Source organism: Ruditapes philippinarum, unplaced genomic scaffold (assembly GCF_026571515.1).
Source record: "Ruditapes philippinarum isolate M1 unplaced genomic scaffold, ASM2657151v2 ctg2922_1_1_1_1, whole genome shotgun sequence".
Classification (NCBI taxonomy): domain Eukaryota; kingdom Metazoa; phylum Mollusca; class Bivalvia; order Venerida; family Veneridae; genus Ruditapes; species Ruditapes philippinarum.
The window spans coordinates 9,810-36,049 of record NW_026865831.1 but is presented as its reverse complement, the minus strand read 5'-3'; the positions used below and the strand labels follow the sequence as shown (position 1 = coordinate 36,049).

Here is a 26,240-nt window from a genome sequence, read left to right as displayed (position 1 = left end):
GCCTTAAACTGTTAACATAATTGTAACAACGTAATAAAATTACATGCAAAAAAAAAATCAAAGAAAGCTGTCATCAAACAGTGTCACTAATATCAAAAGTTAAACCCTTACTCTGCTGAAACAGGCCATGATTAACTTTCGAAACCAATAGTGATTAACTTTTGCTATCAGTAGTGATTAACCTATGCCACCAGTAGTGATTCACCTTTGCCACCAGAAGTGATTAATCTTTGCCACAAGTAGTGATTAACCTATGCCACCAGTAGTGATTAATCTTTGCCATCAGTAGTGATTAATCTTTGCCACAAGTAGTGATTAACCTATGCCACCAGTAGTGATTCACCTTTGCCACCAGTAGTGATTAATCTTTGCCACAAGTAGTGATTCACCTTTGCCACCAGAAGTGATTAATCTTTGCCACAAGTAGTGATTCACCTATGCCACCAGTAGTGATTAATCTTTGCCATCAGTAGTGATTAATCTTTGCCACAAGTAGTGATTAACCTATGCCAACAGTAGTGATTAACCTTTGCCACCAGTAGTTATTAACCTATGCCACCAGTAGTGATTCACCTTTGCCACCAGTAGTGATTCATCTTTGCCACAAGTAGTGATTAACCTATGTCACCAGTAGTGATTAACCTTTGTCACAAGTATTGATAAACCTTTGCCACCAGTAGTGATTAACCTTTGCCACTAATAGTGAATAACCTTTGCCACCAGTAGTGATAAACATTTGCCACCAGTAGTGATTAACATTTGCCACCAGTAGTGATAAATCTTTGCCACCAGTAGTGATTAACCATTGCCACCAGTAGAGAGCAAGGACAACATGCATATCAATTTAGTCTTACCATGGCACACTACACTGTTGGCAGACTTATTTTAAATTTTCATCTTTACACTCTTACATTAACAAGAGCTGTTAGTAGGACAGTGTACTTGACTATTACTCAGTGCTCGACAGTAAAATCAGAGGCTGAATAATGTAGAATTTTCAAAGTTTAAAAAGGGCCGTAAGAGTTGGGACAGTCACCTCTTTTTATGCTCTCAAATAAGTGTGTGGTGTTAAAACCTATTCCTTACAATAGTTTTGGAGATATCAACACTTGCATGCAAAAACTTAACAACAATGTGATGCTGACACCAACTTCGGTGCCTGAGTGAGTACAATAGCTCTTCCTATTCTTCTAATAGACAAGCTTAACATGGACATCTGAGGCATGCGCTTCTAAGAAATTCAGCGAATTAATGTGTAACAGGAATATTTACCTGAATACTGTCATCATGTCAGACACCATCAACCATGAAGACATGCTGGAGTTTTCTGACACATCAACCTGGAATAATCCAAATTTCTAAAAAATTTAAAAAATGCCAATAATTGATTTGTGTCACACTCCCTACAATTAAATTGAAAAAACTTGAGCACAGTTGGCAATATATGCCCCAATGTTAATTTGTTTGAGTAAATGAATTTTTTATACATTAAAGTCTATTGAAAGCTACTGACCCCTGGGTTTAAAAGTATTTACTGTCAGACATAAAAAGACAAATAAAAAATTAGTATACACAAATGAAATTATAACAACATATATTTGTAAAACATGTATGCCGCCTATCGACATCAAATTAGTCATGTGGCCAGATTACAATGTATTGTGACTGACTTATGACCTAGTGACCAAAACATCAATAAAGGTTATCTTGAAATGTGTATCACCAACACATTTTTAGTTATCAAGAATATTAACCATGGCAACTTGAGTTGTTGAGTTATTGGTCAGAAACCTTTTTGATGTACAAGGTCAATGTTACTTTGACCTTCGACCTTTAATCAATATGGGTTATCTACTGGCCAAGACAAATGCACCTGTGAAGTTTGAAAGTAAAGGGCCCATGAGTTGTCTAGATATTGATCAGAAACTGTTTTACCTATTAGGTCAATGTGATCTTGACCTTTAACCTCTTGACCCAAAAATCCATGACCAAAAGCACTGTATTTGTGAAGTTTGAAGGTCAAGAGTCCATGAATTGTCGAGTTATTGAAAGGAAACTGTTTTGACATAAAAGGCCAATGTGACCTTAACCTTTGACCCCCTGATCCTAAAATGAATAGATGTCATCTACTGGCCAAGACCAATACACCTATGCAGTTTGAGGGCCAAGGGCCTAGGGTTGACAAGTTATTGATTGAAAACCCTTTTTACCTACAAGGTAAATATGACCTTGACCCCTTAACCCCAAAATCAATAGGGGTAATCTTCTTGACAAATCTAATGCACCTACCATGTTTGACGGCTAACAGCCTTAGGAATGTCAAATAATTGATTGGAAGCCGTTTTTTTACCTACAACACAAGTTATTGAAGGGAAACTGTTTTGACATAAAAGGCCAATGTGACCTTAACCTTTGACCCCCTGATCCTAAAATCAATAGTGGTCATCTACTTGCCAAGACCAATGCACCTACAAAGTTTGAGGGTCAACAGCCCATCGGTTTCAAGTTATTGATCAGAAACCCTTTTTACCTACAAGGTCAATGTAACCTTGACCCCTTAATCAAAAGGGGTCATCTTCTAGTCATGAACAATCCCCATACCAAGTTTGTAGTTCCTGGGCCTCAGTATTCTTTAGTTATTGATCGGAAACCATTTGGTCTACGGACCCACCAACCAACAGACAAATGCAAAGCAATATACCCCCCCCCACTTCTTTAAGGGGGGCATAATTACTGAGAAAAATTGCATGTTTTCTTTGATAAAAAAAAGTATTTTCCTAAAACATCCACAAAGACTTTACAACAATGTCAAACTAATCAAAATATTGTTCACTGAATATTATCCATAGATATTTTTTAATTATAAAACAGTTTCTAATATCACTCACTCATGTATTTTTTTATTTATGTTTTGACCTGATGAACTTTATCATAATAATGAATTCGTAGTAAGATAAAGTTGTTATTACTTGTTGTTTTTATAAACATAATAACAATATGAAGTTTACGCAGAACTGATGAAATGAAATAGTGTTAACATTAAAAGTCCATCTTTATTGCATGTAGAATATATAGAAGGTCTATCCTTGAGGATTAATGTGTCCAATTCATTTATAATAACTAAGCAATAGCCAATATGGGATATTTTTCAAGTTAGATAATTGAGCAACAGAAAACATCCTGGGCACTGCAGTGTATAAAATACTTGATGAATCTTAGGAAGAAACCTACCAGTATTCCAAGGATCATTTTGTGTAGACCTTTATCATGTGGATATTTCTGAAAAATAAATGCAACATACTACCTTCATAAAACTGAACCAAATTAATTTACTTCCATATTGTAAAAATGATGCACAAGTTGCTTGATAAAAATTGACATTCCTTAAAGAGTATAGCACCTTAACTTACTCACCCAGCCAAAATACACTTTTCACATAATTCTAAGCTTAATGACGCATAATCCAAAAGGTAGTTTTCCCTTTTAAGTATGGATCCTGACCATGTCACTGTCATGCTCTTCCAAGCAGTAAGTGGTGATAATTAACCTCCGCACAATTTTGACAGAAAAGTAGCTAAAAAGTTTCATTTTGGGCCTGGAAGTTGGGTCACTGCACTGGAATCAAAGAGACCTACATACAACATACAGTAACATGTGACAACAATGGAAAGGTAGACAGCCCTAATAGCAGCTGTTATGCCAGTTAAGAGTCTGCTTTACAAGCTGTCTATGGTCTCACAAACTCCAGCACCCTTCCTTGTCATCCTACCAACATATGTTAGTGCCATCTATGCATTCTACTGGGTCATGCACCCTACTACCTGTCTTTATTTTGCATGCCACTTTGTATACATGTTATCTTTAGTAACAGTCTGTTTGTTTTGTTTAATTACATTTATGGCACACCAACACAGTTTAGGTCATGTGACGTCGAAACAGAAGATGAGTTTGCCTAACCCAGAGTGTTACAATTTTCAAAGCAACACCAGGGGTCAAAACCACCCCACCTACTGGAGCTCAAAGATGCATAGACTCAAGTTATTCAAACCCATTTAGTCCCCTCTTTTAATTACACAGGAATAAACTGTGGATGCAATTCTGATGCCTCAGCCACAAGGGATAGCAGTCTATACCACTGGAAACCTCTTATATACTGATTACCAATTTACACCACTAACCATAGAGACCCTTTATCTATTAACTAGCAATATTATGTATATTTATCTATCATACTTAGAACAACATCACTTGTTAACTGGTAGTCTATTTACATCATGGAGGTCACCCATTTGTTAACTAGCGATCAAAATGAACTAGTCATCTATTTACATCAGCCACAAAGCAACATCATTTATTATGCCCCCGCTATGTAATAGCCGGGGCATATAGTGTTACCCTGTTCCGTCCTTCCGTCATCCGTCCTTCCGTCATCATCAGTTTCCGTTCATTATCTTAGTAACGGTTGCACACATTCAACTCAAATTTGACATATGGATATGTCATGAGAAAATACAGATCAAGTTCGAATTTGGTCATGGTTCGATGATTTTTGGCAGAGTAATGCCCCTTTTTCTTTGAAAATAATATGAAATTTTCAGTTTCCGTTCATTATCTCCCCAACGGTACAACACATTCAACTCAAATTTGACATATGGATATGTCATGATAAAATACAGGTCAAGTTCGAATTTGGTCATGGTTCGATGATTTTTGGCAGAGTTATGCCCCTTTTACTTTAAAATAATATGAAATTTTCAGTTTCCGTTCATTATCTCCCCAACGGTACAACACATTCAACTCAAACTTGACATATGGATATGTCATGATAAAGTACAGGTCAAGTTCGAATTTGGTCATGGTTTGATGATTTTTGGCAGAGTTATGCCCCTTTCACTTTGAAAATAATATGAAATTTTCAGTTTCTGTTCATTATCTCCCCTACGGTACAACACATTCAACTCAAATTTGACATATGGATACGTCATGATAAAATACAAGTCAAGTTCGAATTTGGTCATGGTTCGATGATTTTTGGCAGAGTTATGCCCCTTTCACTTTGAAAATAATATGAAATTTTCAGTTTCTGTTCATTATCTCCCCTACGGTACAACACATTCAACTCAAATTTGACATATGGATACGTCATAATAAAATACAGGTCAAGTTCAAATTTGGTCATGGTTCAATGATTTTTTGGCAGAGTTATGTCCCTTTCACTTTGAAAATAATATAGATACATCTGAGGAATAAGCAGTTTAAGTTTGAATTTGGTCATGGTTCAATGATTTTGGACAAACTTATCTTTCTTGAATGTTGGAAAAATTTTTTCAGTTTCAGCACTCATACTTTTGTGGAAATGTATGTAGCCATTATTTTGGCTACAAATATGAAATATGCTATTTTCAAAAGGTTAAGACTGAATAATTTCAGTGCCTTGAACATTGTATGGAAATGGTTTGTGTTAACATTGAAAAGTTTTAAGGGCTTTGAACTTAAAATGAAAAAAATAATTTGTGCAAACAAATTTGGAACTAAATATTATAACATCTGAAATTTTGACTGCATGCGGGGGCATCCGTGGCATGATGACACATTTCTAGTTAAATATGCATCTTTTTACATAGATAAGTAACATATATCACATCATCTTAAATATAACAACAACTAACATTTCCTAGAGATACTAAAAACAAATTCTTACATCAATACACAGCTTTGAAAACTGGCAGCCTTTGTTCTGGACAAACAATTCACAATTACATGGAATTTCATCTGCAAACAAATAAATTTTAGCTGATCTTAAACATTGAGTAAAAAAATGGTTACATACTAATTATAGAAATTGTATGTTAGTTAAGATGAAATTCAAACAAGAAGTGCCGCAATGCGACGATTACCAGGTTTTCAACGACCAAGTTTTGATGTGACAGCAATCAATAGGTCAAAGTGCACTGAAGTAATTGAGTAGAAGCTGAAAATTCTATTGTAAGCAAATGACCTTGAACTTGCTCCCAGATATCTAAGTGGCAATCCAAAGCTGCCACTCAGCAAGTTTGGTGTCAAAAGGTCAAAGCAAACTCAAGTTATAACATGAAAACTTTATACATTAACCTTGATCACAGACACCTGGGTAGCAATCCCAAGCTGCCTCTTGATATAAGCTACCCATTCATCAAGTTTGATGTCAATAGGCCAAAGCAAACTCAAGTTATTGAGCAGAAACTGAATTTCTATTTTTAGTAACAGTGACCTTGACCTTGATAACAGACACCTGGGTAGCAATCCCAAGCTGCCTCTTGATATCAGCTATCCATACACCAAGTTTGGTGTCAATAGGCCAAAGCAAACTCAAGTTATTGAGCAGAAACTGAATTTCTATTTTTAGTTACAGTGACCTTGACCTTGATAACAGACACCTGGGTAGCAATCCCAAGCTGCCTCTTGATATAAGCTATCCATACACCAAGTTTGGTGTCAATAGGCCAAAGCAAACTCAAGTTATTGAGCAGAAACTGAATTTCTATTTTTAGTAACAGTGACATTGACCTTGATCACAGACATCTGGGTAGCAATCCCAAGCAGCCTCTTGATATAGGCTATCCATACACCAAGTTTGGTGTCAATAGGCCAAAGCATACTATAGTTATTGAGCAGAAACCAAAAGTTGACACCCGCCTGCCCGCCGCAGACTTCGGCATTACAATAACCTGGTTTTCGTTGAAAACCTGGTTAATAAGTTACTGATGTAGGCTTACATGTATTTTATTCTGCTGAAGACATACTGACTTGTTTCTGTATATTGTATAATTTATTTTGTAATTGACTTTTATCCTGACGGAACCAACAGTGATTTGCCTTAGCCATCATTTTACTGCAAGTTAAGGTGGTACAAGCACAAATTTTGTAGCAGTCCACTAGAAAATGTTTCGAACTAAATATCTAAGCTCTAGCCTTTATGGGGTCAGAGGTTTTATTTTACAAGATATGTATCAGAAAAAAAATCATGACCCAAATTTGACCCCAAGAGCTATAATCAGAACAAACTTGGTGCACGTCTACTAGACAATATTTCACACCAAATCTCTAAGCTCTAGCCATTTTTTGGTATGGTATGGATAACCTATTTCCCTACAAGGCCAGGCCAATTTTAACCCAATTATTATTTGTACAAACTGGGTTGAGAAAATGAATCATAAGTAGTTGATATACACCAAATATTAAGCCCCAGGCCCTTGGCATGATTTCTAAAGGCTGCAATTAAAATTCTACTCTTTATTTTCTGTGATCAATATATCGGACCCATTGGAACAAACCTGATAGAGCTTCATGCAAGGAATATTTCTGCAAGGTTTCATGAACTTTGGCAGTGTGGTATAAGAAATGTCATTTAAATGAATTGCAGATAAAAACATCCATATATTCTTAAGGCTCATGCGATAAATGTATGACAAACGAGCTAAAAATCTAAGAATATGTCAATATAATACCTGTAAGTGTTCCTAAAACTTTCCATACTCTAAGTAAGTTTAAACTCTCATTTGTTTCCTCAATCAACAGCCCTTCTACAGTTTTTAACAAATTCTGAAATAAGAACAATAAATAATGGTCTTGAAAAAAAAAATAAAGAAAAACTCCACAACATGATAAATTAGAACTATCACTGAAAGTGAAAAATACCTCGTGTAAAAAGCTTCTATTACTGAAACAAGAGTCACAACAAGAAGGGGCTACACTTAGCAAATGTAAGAACATTGATAAGGCTTTTATTGGTGAAGGTCTTTCCAATATCAAGATCACATAAGAATTACTCAGAATTACAGATTTTAAATAAATTTTCAAATTTGTCCTTGAGGGTCAAAGACAAACGTCAAGATCATACTTGAGTTACATCACATGAATGTTTGTATAAAAATGAAATATTTGGCCAATATGGTGATAATTCAATAAGTCATGGTCATTTAAAGGTCGAGATAATACTTAAATTGCTCAACTCAACCATTTTATCCTAGGTGACGGTTAATCCATTATTGATGAATCAAAATTAAGGTAATTTTAGCAAATTTCAATGACCAAGTCTTCTCTCTCAAGGTCATTTTAAGGTCAAGTGTTGGTTTGCCCAAGTATCAATAAAATCCACCTATTACCGGGTAAGTTATGGCAAGTTTAAGAAAAATACATAAACTATACTTACCTGAACAAGATTAAGTTTGGTACCAGCAATGATCTTGTATTCCTGATTGGTACTACATACTGTATACAGTTCATTGATGGCATGAGCTTTCTTATCATTGCCAACTTTACTAAGAAAGATGACCTGCAAAACTGGTACAAACTGCTTAAATCTGTAGCTGTACAACTGTAAAATAAGCAAAATAATTTATTTCAATATGAATGTACATTTCCATTATATTTCAATACATATGTAGTAAGGCAAAATCATATTTCACTTAACTTCAAATATTTTAAAATAAACATATTTTGTTTCTTTGCTTAAACCGCCTTTAATGTTGATTTTAACAAATTTTTAGTCAGTCCACCTAACCAGCTTTCCCAGATCATTTAACAATAATCACCAATTTGTCTGTAAGTGACTGACTACTAATCCCACATGATTTTTTGAATCACTAGTGAAAGACATATCAGACACAATGTGAAAATTTAATTATCAAAAAGAACTTTCACAGCAAAAATTTTATTTTCAAAAAATTAGATTTAAAATCACTTTTAAATCATCCCTTTTAAAATTTTAAGATGAAGTGGGCAGCACAAAATTAATTTAAACATCTTTAGTCTGAAATGTTACATTTTTTTTAGGTTTTACATTTTGTTTCAATGAGATAGGTATTTGCCCAAAGTATAATGAATGCTCTCATTTGGTTAAAATATAAATCAGACAAATACTTGCTTATGATTGACAGAACTAGAAATGTGTCCATAGGACACGGTTGCCCCCATCGCGCCACTGTTCTGTCAAACTTTTTACTAAGTCAAGGGAAATAACTCTACAAATACTGGATAAATCCACAAGCAAAACCCCAGGTGCAAATCTAAATATGCTGAGAAACCTGCCCATAAGGTTTAATGACTCTATGTCAAATCATTTTTGAGTAACTTGCGACACAAGTTGAAAATTGCAAAAAATTTCTAAGTCAAGGGCAATAACTCTAAAAATACTTAATAAATCCAGACGAAAATACCTGGTGCACAACTACACATGCTGATCAATATTCCTGTAAAGTTTCATGACTCTAGGTCAAATACTTTTTGAGTTACGTGTGACACAAGTTGAAAATTGCAAAGTTTTACTAAGTCAAGGGCAATAACTCTAAAAATACTAAATAAATCCAGACGAAAATACTTGGTGCACAACTACACATGCTGATCAATATTCCTGTGAAGTTTCATGACTCTAGGTCAAATACTTTTTGAGTTACGTGCGACACAAGTTGAAAATTGCCAAATTTTACTAAGTCAAGGGCAATAACTCTGAAAATACTAATAATATCCAGACGAAAATACCCAGGTGCACAACTACACATGCTGATCAACATTCCTGTAAAGTATCATGACTCTAGGTCAAATACTTTTTGAGTTACATGCGACACAAGTTGAAAACTGCAAAATTTTACTAAGTCAAGGGCAATAACTCTGAAAATACTATAAATATCCAGACGAAAATACCCAGGTGCACAACTACACATGCTGATCAACATTTCTGTAAAGTTTCATGACTCTAGGTCAAATACTTTTTGAGTTACATGCGACACAAGTTGAAAATTGCAAAATTTTACGAAGTAAAGGGCAATAACTCTGAAAATACTATGAATATCCAAGGTGCACAACTACACATGCTGATCAACATTCCTGTAAAGTTTCATGACTCTAGGTCAAATACTTTTTGAGTTACGTGCGACACAAAAGTGAACGGACGGACGGACGAAAGGACGGACATCCGGCCGAAATGGAATAAAGGGCCATTTCTTTTGTTATTTTCTATTGTTTAACAGAGGGCCAATGGCCCCTTACTCTATTGTTACGGAATGAACTCTATTGTTCTCTTTTGTTCTGTTTACAGTTAGATGGCCCTCTATCCCTATTCGGTAGTGTGGACAGACAGACGGACGGACAAGGGTAAATCTAAATGCCCGCCACTAAAGTGGGGGCACAAAAATGCACATACTAATTTATAAATATCTAAGTTGGTACCTTGAAGTGACATTATGTGCACACACGGCTATAAAGTGAGTTAACAGGTGAAAAGTCAAAATAAGTTTACATTTAACCATAATTCTGTTTATTTAAATAATTTACTTTGCATGAACGATTAATAACTTAAGTGACCCTGGGAGAGTTATATAAAAAGCTGATAGAATCTTCATGTAACACTCAATTTAATAAAATGGGTCAAAGACAGAAAAGGTCGGGTTGCATTTGTATACCAAATATCATGAAGCTGTGATGTTACAAAAAATGTTAACCTTTGACCATTAATGTTGAAAATTTAACTTAGTCAGTAAACAGGAAGTGGACAAGTGACAGATCTGAAATCGCATCCCACAGTATGGGACCATGTGTCAATGCTGTATGCCAAATATCAAGAGGCTGTGATTAGTAGTTGCTGAGAAAACTGTTACGAAAAGTTCCTATCATTAACAATTAATGTCCAAAATTTAACTCAGTTGCTAAACAGGAAGTGGATAAGTGACAGATCTGAAATCGAATCCCACAGTATGGGACCATGTGTTAATGCTGTATGCCAAATATCAAGAGGCTGTGATAAGTAGTTGCTGAGAAAACTGTTACGAAATATTCCTATAATTTACAATTAATATCCAAAATTTAACTAAGTGGGTAAACAGGAAGAGGATATTATTTTTAGTGACAGATCTGAAATCGAAACCCACAGTATGGGACCATGTGTTAATGCTGTATGCCAAATATCAAGAGGCTGTGATAAGTAGTTCCTGAGAAAACTGTTACGAAAATTTCCTACCATTCACTGTTAATGTTGAAAATTTAACTAAGTCGGTAAACAGGAAGTGGATGAGTGACAGACCAGAAATTGAATCCCACAGTATGGGACCATGTGTCAATGCTGTATGCTAAATATCAAGAGGCTGTGATAAGTAGTTGCTGAGAAAACTGTTACGAAATATTCCTATAATTTACAGTTAATATCAAAAATTTAACTAAGTGGGTAAACAGGAAGAGGATATTTTTAGTGACAGATCTGAAATCAAAACCCACAGAATGGGACCATGTGTTAATGCTGTATGCCAAATATCAAGAGGCTGTGACAAGTAGTTGCTGAGAAAACTGTTACGAAAATTTCCTACCATTCACTGTTAATGTTGAAAATTTAACTAAGTTGGTAAACAGGAAGTGGATGAGCGACAGACCAGAAATTGAATCCCACAGTATGAGACCATGTGTCAATGCTGTATGCTAAATATCAAGAGGCTGTGATAAGTAGTTGCTGAGAAAACTGTTACGAAAATTTTTTCCTGCCCGCCCGCCGCCCATCATTCATCATACTATAACCTGGGTTTGCACATGAGCAACCCGGCCAAAAAAAGTGTTGGGCAGTCTTTTTTTATATACTAGGCAGATTCATTTTTATCGTTAACATTTTCTAATATCTAATGTTGGTCAATCACCATTACAACAATCAATACTTTGAAATATAAAGTCAATTCAGCTCAACATGACAATGAAGTGCATTAAGTCACTATAATATTGTTCTTCCAATTTATGTCAATGTCCGGTTAGCTCAATATGTAGAGGGTTGGGTTGTAAAACAGGCGCCCCAGGTTTGATTCCTGGTGCAGGTCACCACAGTCATGAAATTCTTTTTATAGTCATTCGCACTGTACCTCTGCTCTGACATGTACGGATGTTCCTTCCGAAAATGAAGCCTGCCCAGGAATATTGAAGAGGCTGGTAAATTCAATGCAGCTTACTGAAGTTATCCAGAGGGTAAACTACCAACACCATCACTTTTCAAAGATATACTTTTATCTTTTAGTTCCAATAACCATATAATTATCCACAATATCACACAGACACAAAAATAAGAGCTGAACAATACATCATCTGATTTTAACACTATCAAGTTAGGTGAACATACAAATAAATGATTAACAGCATAATACTTACAGCAGTATTCCCTAACTTCAGTTGAACAATCAGCAAAATACAATACTCCATAAGCTGTAAAATTGATATATGTAACACAGATTAGTATTACACAGAAGTCTTCATTCATTTCATTATGAGAAACACTAGATTTACTTTTTTATAAAAAGAAGTAAAGATTTCTTTCTTGTGTTCGCTAATGATAAAGAAATTCTTGGTGACTAATCATTTTGATAACATAATACACATATAAACATTATTTTGTAAACTACTTGTTGAACACATTATAAATGAGTTGAAAACATTGTAAATGTATATATCTAAAGTTGCAGCTACTGATCTAACTTGACAGACATTCTGGCCTGCCATCATGCCTGGACATATACCTGTATATTAGCAAACAATGACACAATATTTACCTGTGTTTTTGATTTCCTTCTCCAGCCTTCTGCATCACAAAATGTCATTAGATGATCAAGCAACAATCTGCAATAAAGACCAAATGCCTTTAAAAACAGTTAAGTTATTGATGAAGTATTTAAATTTGCCTTCAGCTAGTACCTAAATTACTTTTAAACTCTTTGATATATATGTATAAAATACGGAACCGTAAGTAAATTTTTAACCAATATGCATTTATAAATCATCTCTTTATTTTATGATTTATGTTAACCATTACCAGGGATTTTCCCTTCTAGAGTGGGACCATTTATAGGACTCTTCCCCTCTTGATAACTCTTTTAAAATCATACAGTTTTTCCCTATAAATCAGTTATAATGTTCCACTACCGTTCACTTTCTTACCAGAAATGTATTCAGATAGCGTAATAAGTATGACATGAAAGTTCCATAAAAAGATTAGTATTTAACACTGTTGAAAGTAGATATTTTCAGTGAAATATTGAAACATGAACTGTAAGTTTTGTTCATAAATGCATATGAAACCTCCTTTCTTTTTTTTTTAAAGATTTATCTTTCAGAGATTGACTAGAATTAAGAATTTAAAACCTTAGCTTACATCAGGGTTTTTCAAATCTCTATTTGAAAGACCCTACTTAAATGTGTTTAAGTCTGAAATTTTGTGAAAAATAGACCCTTCTATTTTAAAATATGCATCTAAAAGGCACCAGAAGCCACCATTTAACATGTAGTATTCATCTTTTTCCTGAGTGAAAACCCCCAGAGCCCCCATAAATAGGGAGGTTACAAACTTAAGCCCACTGCCCAGCCCACCCCCAACCAGCAGAAAATATCTTGATCAAGCCCTGGTACATAAGAACATAAGTAGGCGGTACAATCAGATGGTGAATCACCCTCTAAATATTCTTGTTTCTGACAAGTTAAATAGTGATACACTGCAGACATTGTAATATTTATATTTGCATATTATATATTTTTAAGCTTTCTTTTTACTGTATCCCCTTGTTGAAAATATTACCATACCTTTTCCTTCTAACTGTGAAACATTCTTCCAACCCATTGTCCACAACAAGTTTATATGTCACTTCCCTAAAAACAAAAACATAAATACAATTTACATTATGATAAAGAAATACAATTGCAGAATCAACAAGTTTCAACAAAGTGTTTATATGCAAAGTATTTATATAATTAATAACTGCCCTTTTTATACACTAATAATTTTTTCCTACAAGTTTTTAAAATGATTATGCAATATTCCAAAGGCTAGGTTTATAGCCATTCTGACTTGTTGTTTCAAAGGAGAATGTATTTCAGTATGTTACTGATAAAAGTTAGTGAGTTAGCTAGAGTTGACACTCCAAAGAAAAACTCAAAACTAAACCTCAGACATGCTAAAATGATGGTTGAACATCACATGTTCTGGTTAATATTTTACACCTAGGTATCATAGACTTTTTGCATGAAAATTAATCTATTGACCATCCTATCATAATAACACCTCAGTATCAAGAACACTAACAATGCAGTCACAATAGTTTTTTCTTCAAATTCCTCAGACTCAGACCTACATGCATCCATATCTCCAATTTTGGTCATCAGCATGATAAAACCCTGAAATACAAACTTAACATGAGTTTTAGTTTACAACAAAAGGCAAATTTCCAGCTTTGCTGTAGTAGAAAGATAAAGATCTGAGGCAGCACTGTATATTATCAAAGACACACAGATAAACACAGGTGAACCACAAACAATCTAGAAGATAGCTTTCTCCAATGTTATAATTGATTATGTCCCTGGTAAGAATTAAATAGAAGACACGCGTAAAGCAACCCAACCTTATCAACTCAGTTTCTATGAAATAATGTTGGCACAAACAAAATATCTTGACAAAAATCATAATTATGTACCTGTTGTCACAATGCATACATACATTTAAATAACCACTATTTAATCTAAATAACATTAATATGTAATTAGTATACCAGTATTTTGTTGTATCATCTAAAGTGACTTTCGTGTAAAATGAGCTGCGTCATGACAAAACCAACATAGTGCGTTTGCGACCAGCATGGATCCAGACCAGCCTGCGCATCTGCACAGTCTGATCAGGATCCGTGCTGTTCGCTTTCAGTTTCTCTACTTGTAATAGGGTTCGTAGGCGAGCAGCACGGATCCTGATTAGACTGCGTGGATGCGCAGGCTCGTCTGGATCCATGCTGGTCGCAAACGCACTTATTTGGTTTTGTCATGACACCGCTCAAATATCATTGAACCTACGTCCAGAGTTTGTTTCTGTACATCCTCGAGTGCAAGAAATATTTGACTCTGTGACATACTGTACACATTGTACATACATGTTTTTGACTGAGTTTTTAAATACAGGATAGGTGATAGTCAGTCATTATTTGTTAAAATCTAATAGGTAGATAAGGACATACTACTGTTAGATCTTAAAGAAACTAATAATAGTTAGAAACAAGGAGAAACCACTTACATCTATAATAGCCAAACAGTTATCTCGGCTGACAGTGTGCTCCTGTATCCAGCTACTGATGTCTTTCAATACCAAAGAACTTATTATACTGTTGTGCTGTAGAGTCATCAGGGCCTCGATTAGCTGATGAATACTTGCATTGCCACTCACCTTAAAAAACATTTACTATAACATTAGGACTGTCATTGAAAATCCCAATATTGTTATACAATGTAATACGATATTCAAAAATTCACTTTCATATCTTTTCACAATTTAGAATAACGATAAAATTTTAAACTTATTTTTCCCTGTCATGTGCAAATATCAAGAGGATATTTTTTCATTTTTTGTGAAATATGGAATATATTTTCAAGAAACATGATAAAATGCCACATATTTTCACGAGCTGGGATGGCAAGTGAAAATATGTGGCATTTTATCATGTTTCGTGAAAATATATACCATATTTCACAAAAAAAACAACACCCAAAATAACCTTTTTATTTAATTTCATTATCAAAGAAAAATGTTTACGAGTCCCCTTGCTTGCTCTGCAACTGCAATTGTACAGTAATATATTGATTATTATTGTGTCTTAAATTGTTTTGCCTGAATTTGCATGCGCTGTTTGGCGCTACATTGTGATGTCTCCTAAACAACTCTTTAAACGTCTGTACAGCCTTATTGACTGAATTAAAGATATTGGTGTTTGGATTTATTTTTTAGTTAGACCATTTTCTATCATTCTAGACAGTTTTCAAAACAAAATTCAACAAAAAGTTGTTTTTTATTCATCAGATTTTTTAAACCAAATGGCAAAAGAAGTCCCTTGACTCCGCCCACTTTCATATTTATATTTCATGTTTATTTTTTACAAATATGAAATATATTTGACTGATATAGCACCATATTTTATGGGTAAAATCAAAAAATTCTTTTTTTTCCATAAAAAGAATTCATTTCTCTCCCTTTTTCTTGGCTAGCTTTAACCCTAAATTTAATTTTTGGCGGTCAGTGAGAAATAATAACAAGTAAAACATGCATACTCTGAGTATGTTGAAAACAAGCAGGCATTAGGTAGGAAGGAATCCACATACACACTTTAAATGGAGATTTTCACTGGTTTCTGTGCTAAATGCTACATACATATCAAGGGAAAAATTATCATAGTGGTTTTCAGTTTCAAATTATGACAAAATGACTTCACACTTTTTGATAGTTCCATAGTTATACTTTAATGCTACTTTGCTTGACATTTTTCAATATTATGAGGTTTGAATCATTACAAGCAGAGATATTTCCCTCCTAATTTTCCTCCTATTATCTACCTCAGATCAGTAAAGATATGTATCTTACAGTGAAGGATATCAATTCAACAAAATCATGTTATCATGTCACATGGTAAACAACAGGAAAATATTACAATGACCCTGGTTACAAGAAAAAAATGCCCATACCTAGCAATTAAGAAAATACAAAGATGACTCTGATGTCAGACTTTTACAAAAATTTAAGAATACCAATTCTCAAAAATCAAATGATAGATGTTGTGAAACATGAGAGTGTTAAGCATTGCCCTATCTGTAGAAATGCAGAATTTGATAACACTTACTCACATGGACACAACTTCCTTGTTAAAATTTAAATAACACATAAAATTTGTAAAACTTCAATCATAATGTTCATATATTTATCAACAAAAGTTGACGTCTTGCTTTATTACAAGCTATTTTTTCTTATGTTTATTTTTTTCTCTAGAAGTAACTGTTGACTAATGTTTATAATTCAGAAAGTTGATCTTAAAATTGAGCAAAGTCAAGTAATTCTATATAAATTTAATTAATGTATATCAATAGATAATCATGTTAAAAGTGTAATGCTGGAGATACCAAGTAATCACAGTAGATGGTCAAATAATAATCTTAGAAGACGAAGACACGAAAAGGGATGACCAATGCCATTCATAAGTTTGTTTGATATAATTACAATATTATATGTACATATATTTATAATAAAGTTTACAAATAAACAGTAGGACAATCAACAGTGTTATTAACTGTGTTAAAGTTGTAAGATGTACATGTAGCCATGAATATTGAAATAACATGCACACAGGATGGTCTTCCTACCTAACTTGTGTAGAGATAACATTTCTCTCTAAATTTTAAATCCCTTCCTCCAAAAGAATCATCCTTGGTTTATAATTTTATATGTGACCAATATATATTTGTTTGGTTTGGTTTAACAGTGCACCAACACAGTTTAAAAAAAGGTGATGATAGATGCACGGAAGCACCGATGGACGCCGGACAAATTGTGATCATAAAAAGCTCAACTTGACACTTTGTACTCAGGTGAGCTAAAAATAACATTGTGCTTACTCTATCTGCTGGTATAAAACGATGTGTACATGCTTCAGTTCCATACAGACCCAGGAACTCAAATCTTCTCCCTTCAAATCCTGGCATACAATGATCTCTACATTTCTTGTCTCTGGAAGATATTACAATATATATCTTATGACTTAGACTAAGATGATGGGTAAAAAATTTAATGACTTTTTGAGCTTTTTCCATAAAAGTTAATTAAAAGCCTTTTCACATTTCCAAATTCCAAGAAATGCCACTTTTGCAAAAGAAAATTTCTGTGATTGCTGCTTAGAAACAGATTAATAAATATTTTTTAAAAACATATTTACTATACTGAGTAGTGTCATCTTTAAATACCCAAAATATTCTTAGTTATTTACAGCTCAATAAAACCAGAGGTATTTAAACACTTCCAAGTAAATGTTTTTTTCATCAAACAAAGAAAATTGTGGGTTGTAAATTGGCTTTGATAATTGTGTCAATATCGCACTTCCTCTGATGTCAAGAAAAATTGAACACTGATTTTCACAAATCAGGGCCTTTCACAATTAAGGGGGAAAAGCCATGTGTCGTCTCTAAATGTTTTTGAGATCCATATTTAAAATCAAAATCACATAAAATATATTCTAGTTAAAGAGACATAAATGTATCAAAATAAATTTTATGAAATACTTCCCCTCTTGAAATGGTTTCCATTTTGATAATGATCATGTATAACAAGTTAGAATCTGACATTAATTATGGCCTGTCAATCTTTAAAAGCTTATCATTGGTCAAAGTATTTATGTCCTTATTGAATGTTAGGGATAACTCTGTCAGACCAAAATTTGAATGACTGAAGATTAGAATTAATGTAAGATTCTAATTTCTCTTAATTGACCAACAAAGCAAACTCTGGTATCAAAATGCAAAAAAGGTGCATGAATGTGAGAAAGTGAAACTCTATGTTATACATAAACCAAAACAGTGGCATAAATGTGAGAAGATAATATTCATGTCATATAGTTGGCTATTACCTGTCATCACTATGTCGAATGATTGTAGCAAGGTTAGTGCCTGAAATATCTAGTGACTTCAACTGAGGCATCTCTTTTACTGCTTCTACAAACATTTCAACCTGATTTTCTGCATATAAAAATGGTTCAAATTCGGAAAAGTCTTCTAGAGGTAGATTGCAGGAGATATCCAAATGTCTGTAAATCATATTTATTAATTTTATATATTATTACAGTATCAGCATCACATACACATTGTAATAATATTCTTAACATTTATTATGACACTTATAAATTAGAACCTTCTATAAAAACAATTTAAGCTATCACTGAAGGTGATTAATACCCCCACCAGCAATTCTGACTTTCTGAAAAATAAGTAGTCTGAAGAAAAATTTGAACTCAACCTATAGTAAAAGAAGTATCAATTGTGTACAAAGAATTATTTGATAATTTCAATAAATTATAATCCCAACCAGGATCTTCATACAAACTTGCAATACACCAAATTAGATTACAATATCTCATTTCGTAACTCTAGTTATTGTCCGGAAACCATTTTTCTACTTTTAGTAGACCTTGACCTTGACCCCAGGGGTCTAAATGCAATATCAACTGGGGCCTTCATGAAAGCTTGTTATACACCACAATTGATTACAATTTCTCATTCCTGACTCTAGTTATTTTCCGGACACCATTTTTCTATTTCAAGTAAGTGACCTTGACCTTGCCCAAGGTCTTTTCTATTTTTTGCTCTGGCAGCCATCTTGTTTGGCAGAGATCCATTTGAGCAATTTTTGGAGGTGACCATCCTAATCATTTCTGTACAGTTTAATCACTATTGGAGTTTGGGTTTAAGTCAAAATGTTAATGACGGACAACAGATATTGGACCCAGCATGTTGTGCTCAGGTGAGCTAAAAAATCATTATTTGCAAGTAAGCTTAGAACAATTTACCTGAGGTTCCTAAGAGTAGGTAGTTTTGTGAAGAAACTGATCGTAAATGGAATCTTCATATCCTCCGTGATAGCAGCATACATCTCAAAATATTCAAAGGACAATGATAGTGATTGGAGATGCTGAAGCTTTGCTACATCTGGCCGAGATAGAAACCACTCAATTGGATTTGAGAGCATTGTTACTAATCTAAATGACTGTAGATTAGGATTTCTGCTAATCACTCCTGACAACAGACTATAAAACCAACCAAAATATCGACATGGCCGAATATTTGGATGAATACCGCTGTAAACTTGGTAATAGCTGAAAGACTTCATATCTATAACAGTATTATCTAAAGATTTGCTTGCTAATTTTTCATCGGTATCCATCTCTGCTTCATTATGAGTGTTTTCTTGTGCATCTGTTCCATCTGTACTTTTACTTTCTGCTTTTCCATCATTTTTACTTGCTGCTTTATTGTCATCATCACTGTCATCATCAGAACCACTCGAGTATGGTAGATCAGAATCAAAGTCCTTCCCACCAAGCAGGTTTAAACAACCAATAGTGTCATCCTCTTCACATTTCTGTGTAATCACAACAGTTGATAAATTAGAGAGATTATTTTTACACAAGACACTTAGAGCTTCCAATCGATAGGAAGAATCAAAACATGTCATATATAAATTTTTTACAGATTTAAAGCACATAGCTAGTGTCATCAAATTTTCATGTGTATAAGATCTTTGATTGTTTAAGCTTAGATCTGTACAGCAGTTAAATTTCTTCACAAGCTCATCAACAAATGGCTGCTCATGGTCACATGGTGTACCCCGAAGATTGTAATACTCTAGCATCCTGTTGCCAAGCAATGTGGTTAAGGAAGACTCAAACCCTTCATTTGTGTCATTGATTTTATTCAAACATGGTAGAAGTATATCTAAATTGTTCATCAGGTAAAATATAGATAAATCTTGAAGTGTATCAGGGCCATCCATCTTTAAGTTTGTATCTGCTGCCTTGTTGTTAGGATTTTAACTGGTGTGTGACAGTGCTGCAGTTCTATAGACTTCCATCCTGGAAAACAAAACTGCATTTGTGAAAAGCAATATCACCACATACTAAAAATAGAAGAAATAAAAGTTGTTGATTTGCTTGTTTATATATTATAATATTTAAAACATGTATATTTACTTTACATGTAAGGCTCCCACGTTTACAATTTTTTGTAAACGTTTACACGATTGCCCAGAACCGAAACGATACCTTTTAAACGGTGGTACTTCTACACCATGTATTCAAGTCTCAAATGATGACTTATTTTTTATTTACAAATAATTTAATGTTCAGGGCTCATCACGATTGAGTCCACACATATTTTCTGCATTGTATCCTCATTTCGCTCTTTTGAAAGATCAAATGATAATCATTTTTACCAATGTATTATGTCACGATTAGTGCACGGTAATGCTGTGTGAAGGGTTGTAAATACCTGTTTTCCGTATTTTACTTTGGAATAAACCAATTACAATTGATAGAATTCATGATTACTGGCAATGATTAAGATATTTTGTAAGACAATTTGGTCATTTCGATTAAACGGTAAAAATTATCGTAAACATTTTCGACTGAAAATCGAAACGAATCCGTTTAAACGCGTAACCGTGGGGGCCTTATTTACATGTATATTAAAAAAAAACTAACACATTTAATTACACAAAAAAAATAACCTTAAATAACCCTAACTTTAAACAAGAGGGCCATGATGGCCCTGAGGTCGCTCACCTGTATATAGGCCCCCCACCCCCGGGCCAATTTTTACCCAAGGGCTTTTATTTGTTTATTTGAACAGACTTGGTAGACACCCATAAGAAGATGTTTCATGCTAAACATCTAAGTTCTAGCTCATTGGCATTTTTGAAAGAAGATTTTTAAAGTTTTTACTATACACATATAGTTAAAAACAATGTCACCCCTGGGGCAGGGCCAGTTTCAGGGCGTTTATTTTAACAAACTTTGTAGATATTTACTTAAAGATGTTTCATGCTTAATATCTAAACTCTAGCTATTTGGGTTTTTCCAAAGAAGATTTTTAAGTTTTTGCTATACACATATAAGGAAAATCAATGACCCCCCCCCCCACCCCCAGGGCTTTTATTTGAACATACTTGGTAGACACCCATTAGAACATGTTTCATGCTAAATATCTTAGCTCTAGCTCTTTGAGTTCTTTAAAAGAAGATTTTTTAAGTTTTTACTATATGCATATAGGGAAAATCAATGACCCCCTGGGGCGGGGCCAATTTTGACCCCAGAGCTTTTATTTGAACAAACTTGGTAGACACTCATTAGAAGAAGTTTCATGCTAAATATCTTAGCTCTAGCTCTTTGGGTACTTTAAAAGAAGATTTTTAAGTTTTTACTATATGCATATAGGGAAAATCAAAGACCCCTTGGGGCAGGGTCAATTTTGACCCAAGGGCTTTTATTTGAACAAACTTGGTAGACCCCAATAGAAGATGCTTCATGCTAAATATCTTAGCTCTAGCTCTTTGGGTTCTTTAAAAGAAGATATTTTAAGTTTTTACTATATGCATATAGGGAAAATCAATGACCCGCTGGGGCGGGGCCAATTTTGACCCCAGGGCTTTTATTTGAACAAACTTGGTAGACACTCATTAGAAGATGTTTCATGCCAAATATCTAAGCTCTAGCTCTTGGGGTTTTTTAAGAGAAGATATTTAAAGTTTTTTCTTTCGGTTGCCATGGCAACCAGAGTTCTGCATGGAATTAAATTCTTTGAACAATTTTTAAAGGTGACCACCAAAGGAACATTCCTGTGAAGTTTGGATGAAATTGGCTTAGTGGTCTATGAGGAGATGTCATTTAAAGTAAAAGTTTACGGACGGACGCCGGACGGACGGACGCCGGACGAAAAGCGATCACAAAAGCTCACCCTGTCACTTTGTGACAGGTCAGGTGAGCTAAAAACATAACTAAATGCTTAAAAAACATAATTATATAACTGTTAAAACTAAAACTAAACAAGGTTAACAAAAAAAAAATAGAAAAAAATAGCAAAACCCTTAAAAAAATAACACTATTTAAGAAAGGAGATAATTTTATATAGTAAGTACTAACATTAATAGAGTAAAAGATTATGCATTGTGCTGGAACAAGATATTTTTGTGTATTGAACGTTATCTTCGGACTTGCGAACTAAACCATTTGTACAGCATTGACAGAAACATATTTTGTTTTTGTTAAATGCAGTTTAAAACTTCCAAATTTGAATAAATTAGGAGAAAAACCGGCCAGAACAGTCATATGCCAAATTTCAAAATATCTACATGATCAGTTTATATCTTCAATAACTTCGTCAAAACAGAATCTAGGATGCTGAAACCTTTAACCGATTGTGGCATATATATTGCATTATGGAATAGACATACTAATGAACTTCAAAATAACAAAGAAACCCACTTGCCTGGCAAAAACTCGTTCACCCGTTTCAAAAAATCACGCCGTTTTCGCCATTTTGTCAAGTTTGCAACCAATTCGCTCACTTGAACCAAGTGTGCAACCACTTCACGTCCTGCCCCTTGTTTATATCTGCTGGTACTGTTCTGTTAGGTACAGGGTCTAGCTCTATACTAAATTGGCACCGGTCAAGTCAGTCCTATAATAAAAAGCTATTAGGATATTGATTGATCAGTTAATAAACTTTTTAAGGAGTAAATTACAATTATCCTGTTTTCTCGTATTATCGTGGGGCTGAGGACTAAACTTGGTTGGATATTTTGAATAAAACATCTTTGTATATATTTTTTTTAGCCTGATACCCAGAAAAATACTTCTGTAAGAAAATATAATGGAAGAAAGATTGGAACCGTAAGCAAAACAAAAAATATTTCTGCTTGTATATACTGACCTTCACCCTCTATGTGAAGCAGGTGCTTTCTCATATTATTGTAGAATTTGATTGGTTGTTAAGGCTGATCGCTATGTGATGATTTTATTCTAAACACCAGTTCAAATCATTGGTGCAACTCTTAAGTAAGTGTTAAATGGCTTGGCCATGTAATTATTAGAGTTTAAATAACATCTTGGTAGGCCATAATCAAACTTTTTAGGATCATATTGACGCCGTTTGTTACCAATTGATTTGGTTTGTTCTAAAATAGTTTGAACTCAGTTAAGTGTTGTTGTTTACATAATCCCTCTAAAATATATTAAGTTTATGTTTACTTATTAGTTATATGACCATTTAGCAATGAATACTACAGTTTTCCATCGCAGTGGCACCTGTTTTTGTTGTTTTGATGTCAAAAATAAAAATGATAAGGTCAAACAATGTTTCATTATTGGTTTTTAATTTAGGGTTAACGCACGTTTTTCCGTGTTATAACGTCTGCAGAGTCCCGAGGAACGGTTGGTGCCCGAGCCCGGTAGGGCGAGGGCTCCAACAGTTCCGAGGGACTCTGCAGACTTTATAACACGAAATAAACGTGCGTTGACGCTATTATAGCATAAAATTTTTAAAACAGATTCATGATGTATATTATATACAAAACACAAACATAAAATCCTTGTGCTTGAACGGTATTTATCCAACTCTACATGTTTTACGTATGCGTTTTATTTTTTCCGGGGCCAACAACTTGAGAACCGAACGAAATTTCGAATTTTAATTGATTTAACAAAGTTTAACTTTGGGGATATATTAAGTTAAGAAAAACATAACATTACTCTCCCCAAGACAAAACAGACGCCTCAGAAATTCCTAGAATGGTTACAGATTGGCGGTAGGAAAAAGATCAGTGACATCAGATTCAAATTCAGAATCGTTTTTTTAAGCACGCAAGTTTAAAAAAAATCAGGCATAAAACATTATTCTCTCAAAGAAACATACAGGACATTAAACAATATAAAGGTCAATAAAACAACGTTTTCTTATATTCATTTTGTGCTTTCCATTTTTGTAAGTTAATTTGGGGATTAAACTGAATGACAGATTCTATTTGTTTACATTGACAACTGTCCGTTTCTAAGAAAGGGCGACAACCAAGATAAGCGGCGATGTCTATACGCCGTATTGCCGGCATAATTACTTGAATGCTGCTCGCTGTTATGCGACTGAGGCCCTCGAATTAATAATTCCAATATAACAAGAGCGCATGACTCTGGCATCCAGGCCAAATCGTCATTTTTTGTTTGTTTACTGGGCCCTGTATGTATTGCGCATAGGTAAAACCGGGCTATAACAAGAGCGCGTGACTATGTTAACGCATGGTTTTGGCCCCGTTATAACATGGGCAAAAGAGGGAAAAATAGCCGATTTTATGCTATAATTGGAGTTCATATGTTTTGTATATTATCTATTTGTGGAACAAATATTTTAAGCTGTATTGTACACATAGTAGTGTGAGTCTGTCATTTGAAGCACAGATTTATAAATCCGTGTTTGAAGCGCCTGTGTCAGAGACCCACTACAGTACAGGCTTCTGCAACATGGAAAAAACTAGAAAATTGATGATTTTGGGGAAAAAAATAATAAATTTAATGTTTTTCTCTGGATTTTACGATAATTTCCACAGTTATTTTGTTTTTTATCTGTTTTTGTCCCATTTCTTTCGTTATTTTTGCTGGAAATAATACAGCTCTGCTAAATAGACAAGTTTTCGGATATCGACGGAAGTCGCAAGGGTCGCTTCCATCCGTTTTAATTATTCCACGATAATACGAGAAACCACGATAATACGAGAAACAGGGATATGGACGAGACACAGGAACTTGAAATTCTATCAAATAACCAATATTAATGATAATATCCAAATATACCCCCTATATACATTTATTTATAGTATATAGGGGGTATATTTGGATATTATCATTAATATTGGTTATTTGATAGAATTTCAAGTTCCTGTGGACGAGATGACTCAGGGCCGAGTTAGTGATTAGTCTCATTAGACCTCAGCCCTACAGTACGGATATAACAGCAGTAAATTTTGTGTATAATACAATAAAAAAACATTTAAAAAATTTAAAAGAAGCAGCCAGACTTACACCAGATGGCCATACAGTAAAGACATAAATACCTGCGATTCCTATTCGACAAACATTATTACAAATGTCGTCAATATCTAAAGGGGAGATAACAAAGACACTATCAAGATATAAGGCTACAAATCAACGGGGACGTACGTCAGGGCGGACCGTCGGACAGAGCGGACCGTACCAGGCGAACCGGGTAAGATATACAGTACATCATATACACATCATTTAATGATAAATTACAACGTTATGTTCGGTCATGAAACCAATTATATGAAGTATTCAGAAGTTTCAGCCAGCATTACAAAAGCAAACGATTGGATTGTAAAATTAAAATTTCTATGAAAATACAATTACATATCTGATGAAACAATTTATATAAAATTGTCTTTTTTCTTTCTAAAACATGTCTCTGTAATTTAGAATGAATGGTTTTCTAAATACCGTAAGAGTTATTTTTTTAGTAATTGATGTTGAATAACAAAATGAACACTGAAAATCGTCATATTGTGGAGTTGTAATACATGTAAAAGCTAAATGATTGTTGAAAATCTATTATTCATGTCACTGCTCAGCTATTTCTGCGCCACTGCTACTGCTGTGCTATTTCTAACTGCTGTGCTACTGTTACTGCCAATTTCACGTTTTATAATTTTGCTACTGTTACTGCTGTGCTACTGCTACTGCTAACTTCACGTTTCCTACTGCTGCTGCTGCTACTGCCTCTTCCCATGCATCAAATCCAAATATTGTGATACCAAATACTGTGAAAACGTCACAAGAAACAGTGTCATGTCTACTGCATATTGCTTAATGTCTATTGCAATGACATTGGTCAAAGAA

General features: G+C 34.2%; 1 protein-coding gene across 2 annotated transcripts in view; it reads right to left on the bottom strand.

Annotated features, from left to right (window-relative positions):
* The window catches only part of LOC132730464 (protein zer-1 homolog), a 28,994-nt gene extending 3,457 nt beyond the window's left edge, over nt 1–25,537 (bottom strand). The window contains exons 1-14 of one of the 2 annotated variants that reach the window (XM_060716389.1): nt 25,442–25,537; nt 19,356–20,417; nt 18,420–18,596; nt 17,416–17,527; nt 15,053–15,202; nt 14,078–14,169; nt 13,579–13,644; nt 12,555–12,621; nt 12,157–12,210; nt 8,192–8,356; nt 7,488–7,581; nt 5,702–5,772; nt 3,232–3,279; nt 1,273–1,340 (exon numbers count right to left, since the gene is read on the bottom strand). In XM_060716389.1, coding sequence (XP_060572372.1) covers nt 1,273–1,340; nt 3,232–3,279; nt 5,702–5,772; nt 7,488–7,581; nt 8,192–8,356; nt 12,157–12,210; nt 12,555–12,621; nt 13,579–13,644; nt 14,078–14,169; nt 15,053–15,202; nt 17,416–17,527; nt 18,420–18,596; nt 19,356–20,338 — 2,147 coding nt within the window. In that variant the 5' untranslated portion in view covers nt 20,339–20,417; nt 25,442–25,537. Of the gene's footprint in view, nt 1–1,272; nt 1,341–3,231; nt 3,280–5,701; nt 5,773–7,487; nt 7,582–8,191; nt 8,357–12,156; nt 12,211–12,554; nt 12,622–13,578; nt 13,645–14,077; nt 14,170–15,052; nt 15,203–17,415; nt 17,528–18,419; nt 18,597–19,355; nt 20,418–25,409 lie in introns of both variants that reach the window. The other variant, XM_060716388.1, reaches the window with a different exon arrangement.
* Between the last annotated feature and the right edge of the window lie 703 nt (nt 25,538–26,240).